General features: G+C 43.5%; 1 protein-coding gene across 1 annotated transcript; it reads right to left on the bottom strand.

The window, feature by feature from the left end:
- Positions 1-11699: 11699 nt before the first annotated feature.
- FFAR3 (free fatty acid receptor 3) lies at positions 11700-12648 on the bottom strand. The gene is given in 3 exon segments (XM_011381844.1): positions 11700-12073; positions 12076-12618; positions 12621-12648. Coding segments are annotated over 3 exon segments (945 nt in total).
- Positions 12649-13161: the final 513 nt, after the last annotated feature.

Here is a 13161-nt window from a genome sequence, read left to right as displayed (position 1 = left end):
CCTTTCTGTATAAATACAGAGTATTTTGGTGAGATGGATATTTACATATGTAGTTGATATCATTGCTTGGTCAAAGTGATGTACTTAAAAATTTTCGATAGATAGTTCTATATTACCTTCTTGAAAACATTCAATAATTTACATTCTCACCAACTGTGCATGAGAGTACCCATTTCTATGTCCTTCTCCAACACTGGGTATTTTGAATTTTTAAACATCTATTAAACATTGTTAATAAAATGGGTAAAGTGATGATATTTTGTTGTTGTAGATTATAATTTGAGGATTCTTTCTAATCAAATGATTCAAGTCCATTTCAATTAATGTGGGAAAGAATGGACCATTCAGTAAATAATGCTGGGATAATTGCCTCTCTATTTGGAAAAGTTGCAATTAAATAGCAAAAGTAAAATCCAGTTATACTAAGGATAAAATATGTTTTAAAAAACTATAGAAGTTATATAAATATTATATAAGATTATTTTAAACCTCATAAATGGGAAGGCTTTTTTCTAGCAAGACAGAAATGTAGAAGTCATCAAAGACAAATTTGAGCACATAAAAATATAATGCTATGGAAAAAAATTATCATTAAGAAAGTAAAAGACCTCTATTTTTCTACATAGGTAACTGATAAAGGGCTTATATATTAATATTCAAAGAACTCCTACAAATCATATATGAAAGAAGCAAGTATAGGAAGAAACATAAATGACTATATACAACATGCAAAAATATTCTGCCTTAAATATTTTCTTTCTTTTATCTGAGAAATTAAAGTTAAAATAGTCTTGTTCATGGTTAATGTTATGTGTCATATTGGCTGGGCCATGGTGTCCATATATTTGGTAAAACATTATTCTATATATTTCTCTGAGGATGATTTTGGATGAGATGTACATTTGAATTTGTAGGTTTTGAGTAAAGCAGATTTCTTCCATAATGTCAGTGGGCCTCCTCCAATCGGTCAAAAATCTGAATAGAACTGAAGGCTGACCTCCCCTGAGCAAGAGGGGACTCCCCAGCAGACTGCCTTCAGACTTCATCTGTAACATCAGCTCTTCCGAGTTTGCCAGTAGACTGCCTTTGAACTTGAACTATAACTCTTTCCTGAATCTCTAGCCTGCTGGCCTCCTCCATCAGATTTTGGGCTCACCAAACCACCACAATCACGTGAATCAATTCCTTGCACAAGTCTATGTATATACACATCCTATTGGTTCTGTTCCTTTGGAGGACTCTGACTAATACACTGAGCTACTAAATTTTAAATGTCAAACTTTTAAAAAATTAAAATATGATATTTTCCCTTATTGGCAGGATTATGGAATCTCATGCAAACTGTTAGGGGAGAGAGGGTTGATTTAGCTGGGGAAGGTAATTTATCAATATTTGTAAAAATTTCAAATGTATATACCATTTAATACAACAGTACCACTTTTAGAAAATGTACAAGTGCACAAGCATTTATGTAAAAGGATGTCCTGTAGTATTTTTTATAATAGTGGAAAACTTGAGATATTTTTTGTTATTCATTCATTTATTTATCAAATACCAAATGCCACTCTGTTTTATGTTCTGTTTTATGCATCTGGGTAGATAGTAATGACTAAAACAGACAGGAAGACTACAGTCAAGGGCTTCCCAGTCTAGAGAAAGAAATGACATACTAAACAAATGAATAGACAAATACGTAAATTAAACTGTGTAAGCACAGTGTGAGATAATATCAAGCAGGGAAGGCTATTTGAGATTGGGTGATTAAAGAAAGTCTTTTTAAAGAGTGACATTGGACAGGGTGAGCACTTCAGAAGTTATATATGTGTCTAATCACTATGTGTTACACATGAAACTAACATAGCAGTGTATGTCAATGATAACAAAACAATAAAAAATTATTTAAAAATATATTAATTAGTTAATTAATTTTTTAAAAAAGAGTGACATTTGAGAGAAAAGCTGGGGGGGAAAAAAAAAAAGTAAGTCAGCCAGGTAAAGTGTGAGGAAACAGTGTGTGCAGAGATGGAGAGCTTGGCCTGCTTGAGGCCAAGACAGCAGAGTGATGTCAGTGACGGTGGGGTGGCCCCAGAGAAGCTTGGAGAGAAAAGCAGGGCCAGACGGCACAGGGCCTGGTAAGCCATGAAAAGGAGATCGGAATAGGTACCCACTGAAAGGTTTTATTCAGGGCAATAACATGATCTAATTTATGTTCTTTAAAGCTCCCTCTGGCCATGATGTGAACTGATGATGAGGACAAGAAAGACCAAGTTAGAAGTCTTAACAGTAGTTCAGGTAAGAGATAATGGTTGCCATGGAGGTGGAGAGAAACAGATTCATGGAAGACATATTCTGGAGATAGAAAAAATAAGACTTGATGGTGAGTTGAATGGGAGTAGTAACGGAAAAGGCATCAAGAATGACTTTCTGACCACTATATACCACCCATCGGAATGGCTAAAATAAAAATACTAACAATACCACGTGCCGATGAGGATATGGAGCAACTGAATCTCTCATATATTGCTGGGAGGAATGAAGAATCGTACAGCCACTCTGGCAAACAGATTGTAAGTATCTTAAAAAGTTAGACATACAATTACCATATGACTCAGCCATTTCTCTCCCAAATATTTGACCTAGAGAAATGAAAACTTATGTCCATATAAAAACCTATACATGAATGTTTAGAGCAGCTCTATCCATAATTGCCCTAAACTGAAACAACCCAATGTTTTTCAGTGGGTGTACAGATAAGCAGATTGTGGTCCAGTCACTCAATGGAACAAATTACTCAGCAATAAAAGAAAACAAATTATGATACGATAACTGGAATGAATCTTAAAGACAGTATGCTGAGTGAAAGAAGCCGGTCTCAAAAGTTAAAAACTGTGTTTCCATTTATGTAACATTCTTGAAAAGATAAAACTGTCACAATAGCAGATCTGTGGTAGTCAGTGGTCAGGGGTTAGGGGAAGATGTGACTATAACGGCTCTTTATATTGATTGTGGTGATAGTTACAGGAATCTATGTGTGTTAAAATTCACGGAACTGTACACCTGAAAAGTGTACAACTAAAAAAGTTCCTTTTTATTGTGTGATAATTGTAAAAAGGAAAAAGAATTAAATCTTTAAAAAGAAATGATGCCTGGGTTTCTGGCCAGGGCAGATAGATACATGGTGTTGTCACATACCATATGACTGGAGGTGGACTAGACAGGGAAGTTGGGCCAGATTTGGAGGAGGAAATGAAGAGTTTGGTTTGAACTTGTGAAATTGAGATGTCCCTGCCTACAGTTGGATACACAAGAGTCTGGGGCTGGACATAAATGTCTGGGAATCATCAATGAACAAAGATACTATGATGGATTGGAACATCTGGGGAGGGGGTGTAGAACAAGAGCAAACTGAGAGAGCCTTCCAGAACAATGCCTCCAGAGCATGGGGGCAGGAGGAGAAGCCAGGGCTGAGATAGAGGAACCTGGAATTGGGAGTACTAGAAGGTCCTTTCCTCTGCCAGCATGTCCTTCAGAGACCTGCCTTATGAGTGAGGGAGATGGCTCTCAGAGAAGGGCTGATGTAGTGGGAAGGGACTTCGAAATGAGAACAAGATACTGGTAAGAATGATTTTAGAGAGTCAGCAGGTCTTTGCAGCTGTTTGCTATTAGATCCGATCTAAGGTATCTGTGAGCTGCACTGATGGCAAAATGACACTTCCTCTTGCTTCCTCCCCCACTCACCCCCAACATCTAGACCCTCTTCAGCCTCCACTGCTGGAAGCCTGGGAGCCAATCCACAACCCTCAGGCCTATTTTCACCACACACAATACTTCAACATTTTGAATTGGTCATCAGAATATAAGATTTCAAAACAGCACAAATAGCTGGACTTTTAACTGGAAAAATTGGAAGGTATGACAGCATCGGGCCCATGGGCCTGCTTGGAAACAAGACAGGAGTTAAATTTAGATGAACCATGCACTCTCTAGTTGGCCATAGTCCTTACTACTTCCTGTGGGTCTCCAGCACCAGGATAAGAGCTGGTTGCCATTTATTATCTGTTGGTGCCATGGTTTCTGCCCTTTGGTGCAACCTGGGCTGTCCCTCGGCAGTCACAGCTTCTGCAGAGTGGCACAGCAAAAGCAAAGCCCTGCTTGGCTTGTTGAAACTTGGAAAGATCTATTGACGACTTTACGTGCACCTGTAATATGGGCACAAAGGTGAGATGACATGACTTTTTAAATCAACTTTTTAAATTGATCCTTAATTTACATACAATAAATGTATCCATTTAATTATATAGTTGGTGAGTTTTGACAAATGTAGACATCTGTGAAACCTCTACCCCAATCAAGTTATAGAACATTTCCATTACCCTAAAATGTCTCTCTGGCATCTTCCCAGTCGATCTCCTCCCCATCTCGTTCCCAGTCCCTGGCAACCACCAATCTGCTTTCTGTCAGTGAAGGGTACTGATTCCATTCAGGGGTGGGGTGGTTTCCCCCCACGTCACAAAACAATTCTCTGGACACCAGCTGGGTGTCCTATAATTCAACTCAATTCTGACACTATCTATCTGGAAATGGCATCAGATTCCATAGGGTAAGCATTCTGTCCTACAAGGCTTGTCTGCCCCCTATCTCTTTAGACTCCAGTCTCAAGCCCAGGTGGTAATCTCTACTTATGATTGGAAAGGCTATAAATCAGAGCTTCCCATAATCCCCTTCTCCAGTTTGAGTAATTTGCTAGAGCGGCTCACAGAACTCAGGAAACATTTTACTTACTAGAAATCCAGGACAGGGTGAACCCCCCTAGTGGGTTCACTCAAGTCCTGCACAGAGAGAGAGAAAGAGAGAGAGAGAGAGAGAGAGAGAGAGAGAGAGAGAGAGAGAGAGAGAGAGAGAGAGAGAGAGAGAGAGAGCGAGAGCGAGAGCGAGAGCGAGAGCGAGAGAGAGAGAGAGAGAGAGAGAGAGAGAGTCCTTGATTGCTCTCAGGAAAGAATTCAAGCATATGCCAGTTATAGACAAAAGGAAAGTTTATTAGAGAAGGAATAATGCTCCAGAGACAGATATGGCCTCCTCTCAAGGAGAATGAAAGAGATCCCGAGTGTCCAAGGAATTCAGTTTCAATCTGTTTTCCTTTCCGGGGAAGGGTATACAGTGTTAAGGGCAGGGAAAAGCAGTTGTGGGTAATCTCAGCAGGAATCTTCCTGAAGGTCCCCCATGGTCTGGTTGTATGCCGATCAGCCAGGCAGCATGTAGCAGGCTCTGATACAACTTGGTTTAATTTTTAGTTCTCATGCCTCTTCCTTATATCAGAAGGATAGAACTCAGGAACAGCCAGATGGAAGAGATGCACAGGGAAAGGAATAGGGGAAGCTTGCGGAGTGTCCGTGCCCTCTCTCAGTGCCACCACCCTCCCCGAATCTCCACGTGTTCACCCACCCGGAAGCTCTCTAAACCCCATCCTTTCGGGTTTTTACGGAGACTTCATTACATAGGCATGGTTGATTAAGTCATTGGTATTGGGGATAGAACTCAATCTCCTGGCCCTCTCCTCTCCCCAGAGGTTGGGAGTGGCTCCAAACCTCTAATCACAAGGTTGGCTCCACTGGCAACCAGCCCCCATCCTTGGGTGCTATCCAAAAGTCACCACATTAGTACAACAAAAGACAACTATATTGTTCTCATCACTTAGGAAATTCCAAGGGTTTTAGGAGCTCTGTGCCAAAACCAGGGGCAAAGACCAAATATATAGTCCTTATTATAAATCACAATACTACAATTAGAGGCTATACTGTTATCTATATTAGCAGTTTGTTTGTATTGCCAAGTAGTATTCCATTGCATGGCTACATTGTATTTTTAAAATCCATTCTCTTCTAAAGAATACCAGGGCCATTCCCAGTTCTGATTTATTATGATTACAGCTGCTACAAATATTTGCTTATGGTCTGTGTGTGTACAGGGGTGCTCTCATCCTCCTGAGTGATACCTAGGAGGACATCCCTGGGTCATAAGGTCAGAAGTGATGCCTCCACAGCCTACGAGCGTGTTTCTCATCTCCCAGAGCCTGGCCTGATTCCTTACCAAGTGGCCGGTGTGCTGTGGGCATGCAACAGCAGGGGTGCTGCTGGTATCCCAACCCAAGCTGGCTGTCCTGTTTGTTCAGTTCGCTCTGCAGGGAACTTTCCTTCTTATATCTTTTACAACTGACGTTTTGATTCACAGCAAATAGTTTGATTGCTTTCCAAAGGGTAAGCAAACAAAGAGTGATTTTAAAGGAGGCTTATAGGGTGTTAGAAAGATGGAGGTTGTGCTCTAAGCGTAGGGAACCACTAGAAAACAGTTATTAGAAAGGGGGTTGGAGATGAAGGGAATTAGCCAGCAGCAAGTCCCTAATTGTGTGCATTACTCATAAGCAGTAAATTAGCTTCCAGGAATGCATATCCTTATCCTCCTGCGGGCAATATGTGACTCCAGGGACAAGAAGACTGGGTGGATCCTCTGTTTCCAAGAACACTGAGCGGGGCCAAGTTCCTTCCACAGGACAACATTGCTTACGGTCCCCATCTGACCCATCCAACCCTCTCTTGTTTCCATGGCAATCAAGATCCCATAATAAGCATGAAAATTTTTAGCAATAAAAGGAGAACTTGCAGTAAAGAACTGCCAGTTAGATGATACCCGACCTTAAAAAGGGTCTCAACCAGTAGGTTTGCTTTTTATCTTCTAATGCAGTGTCCGTGCAGCCCCAAACTGAATGAGGGGCGTCCCGACAGCCTGGTGCCAGAGCTACTGACTGGAACCGTAAGAAATCTCCCGAGTTCAGCCATTGTAAGAAAGATTAAACACTAAGATTTCATAGCTTCTACAAAGCAAATAGTCAGAGTTTTAAAATTCCAGGATCATAAAATAATTTGAAATAAGAAAAGATGTCATTAGGTAGGCTCTGGGAGGATAAAGGATGCTTAGATATAGGCTCACCCATTCCAGTTAAGACGCATTTGGTTGCACATTAGAGAATATCTAGCGAACAGCAAGTCAAACATAAGAAGTTTTATTAACAATGAGGTTGGAGCTAGTGGTTCCAGCTCAGTAAGGTCATCAGGGCCCAGACCCCTTCACCCTTCTTCTCTGCCACTCTTAGCTTGTTAGCTTTCTTCTTCAACTTTGTGGACTTACGGCCCCAAATGGCTGCTGCAGCTCCAAGTATCACATCCTCACATAAAGTCTTCAAAACCAGGGAGAGAGAGAGCAGCTTCTCACACATTTATCTCTTTTAGCACGGAGAAAAATCTTCCCCAGAGACCCCCTAGCATACTTCTTAATTTCGTTGGCTAGAATTAGGTCATGTGTCCATCTAAAAACCAGTCATCTTAATAAAACGGAATAAGATTATCATTATCAGTGCCAATTATAGTTTGACTCCTGGGGCTGGGGGATATGCAACAGGGATGATTGATTTGATTGTCTCACTGTATCTTTCTAGTCTAAATCCAATAAAATCATCCCCCTTACAACAACATTTCTGTACTCTATTTCCTCTTCTGCAGTATTTTCTCTCCCCTAGCTCTCTGTTTCCATGGTGAGCTGGGGGTAGTGAACTCCATACACGTTCCCGCTTCTACCAGTGTTTATCAGATTTCATTCCTTCTATCCCATTCTTTTCCTGGAATGCGATCCCAGCGTCTATTTTCCCAGAACACAGGCCACCATGGTGATGCCTTGATCTCCTTCCATGTGGATTGTTTTTCAGAACTGGCCTTAAAGGAAATCAGCAGGCTTCTCACAGACCGTGCAGAGTTTTAGGGGCCACAACTACCTGTATTGCTTGGGGCTTTCTAAAAAAAATAAAAATAAAACTAAAAAACCTGAAGGAGTCCTGTCAGAGAGAAGAAGGTAAAAATTTGAGTGCTTTCTCATACTATTTCATCTATTTTTTCTCTCACCCCAGACTTTGTCTCCCATCTCTTTCTCCTCTCCCAGAATCTATGGCCTGATTTTTCTTCCATGTGTCTTTCTAGTTTTATTGCTTCTTTGTTTCCTCCTCCTGGATGATTCTTGCTGCTAACGTTGCAGACTTCCAGGCTTCTTGCTCACCCCAATCTGTTCTTCACTTCCCTCCCTCCTGCTCCGTCCCTGACTGCTCAAGTTTTTGCCCCCATCTCAGGATCTAGTTGAGGCAGATTTACCTCTCCTGCTTTGCACACATCTTCCCTTGCCTCACAAGGTATATACGCAGACCAGACGGGGAGATTCCACTTGCTAAACTATCCAAAGGCGCTGGTTGCAGGTGATGTATCCAACTCGAGAGAAGGCATCAAGTGAGCCTGCCTCCCCATGCCTGCTTCCGGCTCCCGCCCCCACACTGCTTTGTGAATAGTCTGAGCTAGTCCTGGCACAAGCCTGCAGTGGTTTCAGCCAGGCTGCAGTGAACCATCATTGCCAATTTCTTAATGACTTCTTAGGTAGCTTTCCTAGGTTTCTGGTCTCACTTGGTGCTTTAAAATTTCTAGCTTCCTCCCCATTCCCTATAGGTGGACATATGACCTGTGGCCCAGGGAATCTGTGGCAGAGACTAACCAAAGCTACCCTTCCTCCTGTCCATTTTTCTGAGGTGCGCTGCCCTAGTTTTTAGTGAAGAGAGATTCCTCCTTCTAAGAGGAAAAACTTCCCCCTACTTCATGGCCATCACTGAGTTTTTTTGTAAACTTTAAACACTTATTTTGTTAATTAACAATTATATTGCTGAACGACCTTGACTGTTTGAAATCGTGTTAGTAAGAATGGAATATCCCACGGCTATTTGGAGAATCCAAGTGAGAGCCTGTGATACAGAGAAGCAGCCTTGTTTTTAGCACCAGAGCTTCAGATAAGGAGTTTCCAAATGCAAAATTCAGCCTTTATCTTTACTTAGTATTTTCCAAAGAAATAGGACCCCGAGTCTGCTTTTCAGCCCAGGCCTGATATTGACGTCTTTACAGAAAGCCCTGCTTTTCTTCAAGCCTATCAAACACAGCTTCACTGAAATGTTACCTGAACATCACCCTTACTCCAAATCCTATAATAACCCTGTCTCTTCTTTTGTTAGACGCCTCATACATCCTCTGGAATATGGTCTTCTTTGCTCCAGTTAGATAATAAACCTAGCTTTGTTGGGCTACAGTTTGTGAGATAAGCTTTATCACTCTATTGGATGAGACCATTTCTCTAGCTTGTGCATTCTCCATGGGGCAATATTGCCCCCCAGAGAGGTGAAAATTAGTTCTGGGGGAGCAACAAAAAAAATCTTACAATGGTTTGCAACTTTCCAAAGGACCACACTCATAAATAGATATAGAGTATTTGTTGTATTAAAATTTCATGGGCAGAAAGGGGAAGGTGTTGAGTAGGAAAAAATATATAAGAAGACTCTTTACCAGACAATGATACAAAGATGAAACAGTGCTTTAGCTAACGTTGAGCAGCTTTTGGAGTTCACTGGGAGTCAGGTGCCCAATTGTTAGCTCTCTTTTGCCGCAAAAATTCAATTCCTTTGACCTCTGTCTTGGGAGATCCAACCTGATTTGACCTTTTCTTGTACCTATAGAACTTCCACTGGTCCCTGCGATCCCTTCACACCTGCTGGGAGATTTACAACTGTTTACTCTGCCAAATGGCGAGAATGAATGATGTACCACCTCTCTACCAATCTCCTTTCTCTGCTCAGAGGGGCACAGGGCAGCAGTCCCGGCACACACTCTACACTCTCTGAGCACACCTGTCCCTTGGTTTTGAGAGACATGAAAAACCTCTATCATGTTCCCCTCACTGCCACCCGGACAATTGCCCCAGACTCTGGCGACTTTTCATCCTCTCCACCCCCTGCCTTTTGCTTATACAGACTGGAGGTGGGGATGTGCTGGGTGATGGTTGGGGGCAGCTAAGCCAGTTAAGCTGCCTCTTATTCCCCTTTATTAACTCTGGGGAAGGGGCCAGACGGTGTTCTCTGTGGCTGACTTTAAAAAGTGGGGTTTTCAACTCCCTCAGCCTTGGGTCCTTGTTGCTGATTCTGGAATCACAGAACTCACTTTTGTTCCATTTGTTCCCACGTCACCTTTGTTCCCTTTCTGAACCACGTAGACCTGTGTTCACACTAACTTCTTAGCGGCCACCAGGCCTGAGTGCTTTGGGACAAACAAACAACTCATGCCTTCATCTCTGCACAGAGATCAGGTCTCTCTCCCTCCACCTGAAACCCAGTCCCCCACCAAGAAGAAAGCAGCTGCTAAATACATTAATATTGAAATTCTTAAAGTTCTGAGGCCAGCCGTTTGCACACAGTAGGTGCACAATAAATGTTTTTCAACTGAAGTTGACTGAGTGCAAAAAGGTACCAGCATTTCTCTGGTTGCCTTGCTGACCAACTGTTTCTCATGAATCACCTGACATTGGAAAAGGAAAAGTTACTAAATGATCATATTTCAATAAAAATAGCTTTTAAGAACATACATCAATCACTGAAGTCAACTGCACTGGCTAATTACCTTAATTTATTTTTTTCAAGAAGCATTAATTTTTTTTGAGTTTTCTTGACTAGGAAGATGTATCAATACAGATAGTCAATCTGCTTTGCATGTAGTTCTGTTTCTCATCGTGGCCTGTTGACATTTGTACTGGACAGACTGCCTCACTGACTGGAATTTGGACTGGGCCTGTGACTGTGGGTGACACAAAGCTGGAGGCAGAACAGCAGAGTGGGTGAGCAGCAGGGGCTTCAGAGTCAGTCAATTCTAGCTTCCTGTCTTGCTTCAATCACTTACTGGCTATAGGATCACAAGTAAGAGACTTCACCTCTCTGGGCCCATTTTCTTGTCTATAAAATAGAAATAGTAATATTACCTGCCACATGGTTATTGAGAAGGTTGAAGAAGATAACATGACAGGCTTATTCCTTAAGATAGTAGAGGTATTATTTTTACACCTCCAACCCAGATCCTCTCCTAGCATATAGGGATCTCATTGTTTAGCCCCTTTCTTTCAGAGTCTAGGCATTTTATCCTCCCATCCACCGATTCCGCCTGATCTACACACACCATAAGTAACGGAATAAGGAAAGATCATTCTCTTTTGTTGCTATCAAATTTATTTAGGTAATTTTTGTTCTGTAATTTTTCTTAATTGTCTCTAAAAAATCTTAATTTATTGAAAAATAGAAACTTTCTAGAAAAGCCCATGTGAGAGCAGGATACTCCCTTGTGCCTGGAGTCTTGTGTCCCCTACTCCTGATCTGCCAGGTCAGCGGCTCTTAAGACTAGATTCTTCTCCTCTCCTGTCTCAAGTCACCAGGCAACTCCCTCGGACCCTGGACACCGCTCTTAACTCCTCTTTAACCCTCAGAAAAGCACAGGAGCGGGTCTGCTGCCAAGGGGAGCTCATTTTTCTTCAGAGCTCTCTCTCTCTCTCACCTCGACTACTTCCCGGGGCCTATGCCGGAGCATGTGGGGGGATGGGAAAGGAAGGGCAGTGTGGTGAGATCAAGGGATGAGCTTTAATGAACACATCCTTAAGAAGGCTGGTGCCCACTCTGCCCTGGCCATGTCAGTCCCCAGCCTGCTACTCCCAGGTCCTGCCTGACTTGAGCTAGGAACTGCCCGGTGGATGATATGTCTTTCAGTCTGGCCACTTGACCACCCCCTTCACAGCCCTCCTAGAGTCCACTACCTGTTCTCTGCATTGGACAGCACCTGAAGCTGCCTCTTTCCTTCATGCTTCTCCTTCAGTTCCACCCTGCCCTTTTGCCTCCAAGGGCTCCAGGTCCCAGTCCGCCTCCCCAGTAGCCCTTAGAAGTCAGCGTGGAACCTAGATGATGAGAAGTAGTAGACCAGGGGGTCAACACAAGAATTCAGGGTGCTGAGGAGCAGCATGCAACTTCTCCATGCCGAGCACTTGCACCAGATGTAGCCTACAACATGGGACACATTGTAGGGCCCAAAGCAGATGAAGGAGTTGACCAGTGTGGCTGTCGCTAGCCCTGCCACCATTTTCTGATGGCAATGGTTGGCTCCCCTATTGAGCATGCACACCAGGCGGTGTAGCAGTAGCTGGCGATGGATGATAGGGTTACCCCAAAAAGGACCACAGCCATCTTCAGCTGTACGGCCAAGAGAATGGCCAGCTGGTCCTCCTGGAATTCCAGGTAGCAGGTGCCTTTGGTACCCTGACTGCAGGAGGAGTTCCTCAAGAATTCGGTGATGTAGGCCACGCTGCAGAGCTCAGCGGCCAGGAGCCAGCAGGCCCCCTTGGCCATGCCAGCTTGTCCCAGCCTTGGCCAGGCCTTGTACCACAGCAGGTAGGCCACACTCAGGAAGCGCTCGATGCTCACAGCTTCCAGGAAAAGGGAAGCGAGATAAATGGTGGTAAAGAAGAGGAATCTGGAGAAAGGGAAGAAGATGAAGGTCAGGGGCCAGCGCATGCCGTTGGCTGCCTCCACCATGTGGAACAGCAGGAAGAGCAGCAGGAGCAGGAGCAGGTCCGAGAGGGTCAGATTCAGCAAGAATGCGTCCATGTCCACTGGGTGGTGTTGCAGCTTGCCCACGAAGATCACCAGGGATACCAGGTTGAGGGAGAGTCCCACAGGAAGGTGAAGAGGTACTGGTTTGTGTCCATGGTGATGGCCACTGTGGGGGGGTGGGGCGGAGAGAGAGAGTTTGAGAGAGAGAGAGAGAGTGAGAGAGAGAGAGAGAGAGGAGGTGGTAATGAGGGTGGGAATCTTGCACCAGCAGCATCTCAATTATCCACAGAGAACATTGTCACCACCCCCACTTCCTCATGCCCCCTGATGCTTCCTGCTTGTCTTCTGTTTCTTCTCCCAGTAAGCAAACACCAGGGCATCCCTTCACATAGCCCCTTAGGACCCCGCGATCACCTGCTTCTTTGAGAACCCAAGAGCTCTGCCTCTCAGCTCCTCCAGAACAAGTGCAGTTAGCTATTTATCTGGCAGAACCGACTAAGATCTGACAGTGCCCATAACATCACTAGCTGCTCAGCAATGGCACAAAAGATTCCTTTAGCTCTGTTAGCAGAGCTTCACCATGTGCAAAATGAGGAACAAATTCCACAGCTGCAGACTTTGCTCCTAGGACAGCCTAGGATGCCCTAACCAGGCTGGATGGAGCAAGC

The sequence above is a fragment of the Pteropus vampyrus genome, unplaced genomic scaffold (genome assembly GCF_000151845.1).
Source record: "Pteropus vampyrus isolate Shadow unplaced genomic scaffold, Pvam_2.0 Scaffold452, whole genome shotgun sequence".
In the NCBI taxonomy this organism is placed as follows: Eukaryota; Metazoa; Chordata; class Mammalia; order Chiroptera; family Pteropodidae; genus Pteropus; species Pteropus vampyrus.
This window is presented reverse-complemented; position numbering and strand designations above follow the sequence as displayed.